Genomic DNA, 891 nt, shown 5'->3' on the forward strand with positions numbered 1-891 from the left:
GGGGTTGATCTAATCGACTCGCCCCCTCCAAAAAAATTTCGGGCCTTGTGCTTAGTGTAGAAAAGATTATTTATTAGCGTCACTGCCACCACCAGTGAAATTCAGTGACATCATGACCAACTGTAACAACATCACTACTACCAACAAACAACAAAACTACCATAATTATATCAACTACTACCGCCGCTACCAACTTCGAAACACAACAACCGCCACAGACTAAACCTGTAATGCCAACACCACAACGACCATTGTCACCAGAATCACTAATGCCACCATAAGAAACACCAATACTACTACCGTTACATGTGTTAATACCAGTAATACAACAATCAATACCAGTATCAGAGCCTTCAATACCACCAGTACAACTACCGTAACCATCACTGCATGTACCATTACTATACCTACCAAAACTATCACCGCCGCTAGCACAACAACCGCCACTACATTCAATACCACTAACATTAAAACCTCTACCAATACCATTAATACTAGCACCAACACAATTATCTCCAGTACCCCCCCCCGAAGTACTTCCACCCCCGTGGACCCCAGAAACGCCAACACAACCACCAATACCAATATCACCACAACCTAGGGCAATCAACACTGCAACTACTTCCACTACTTTTATCACCACTGTCCCCACAACCATTAACATCACCGGCAACACCATCGTAATCACAACGCTCAGCACCACCACCACCACCACCACCACAAACTCGAACAACATCATAACTGCCTCCAACACCATCACCACCGACACCATCGCCACCATCATCAAAACAATATGTCGCCTCGTCTCCTGGGGTCAACATTCAGAAATAATTTGTGCAAAGCTTATTACGTCAAATTCAGCTCCGCGCTGGTCAGTGTGTTTTCCATTCA

General features: G+C 44.7%; 1 protein-coding gene across 1 annotated transcript; it reads right to left on the bottom strand.

Moving 5' to 3' along the window:
* Positions 1 to 194: 194 nt before the first annotated feature.
* On the bottom strand, positions 195 to 679 carry LOC106878706 (keratin, type I cytoskeletal 9; the record flags this gene model as incomplete). Its single annotated transcript, XM_014927998.1, has 1 exon — positions 195 to 679. A coding segment is annotated over exon 1 (485 nt), but the record flags the coding sequence as incomplete, so codon positions are not given.
* Between the last annotated feature and the right edge of the window lie 212 nt (positions 680 to 891).

Source organism: Octopus bimaculoides, unplaced genomic scaffold (assembly GCF_001194135.2).
Source record: "Octopus bimaculoides isolate UCB-OBI-ISO-001 unplaced genomic scaffold, ASM119413v2 Scaffold_88238, whole genome shotgun sequence".
Taxonomy (NCBI): Eukaryota; Metazoa; Mollusca; class Cephalopoda; order Octopoda; family Octopodidae; genus Octopus; species Octopus bimaculoides.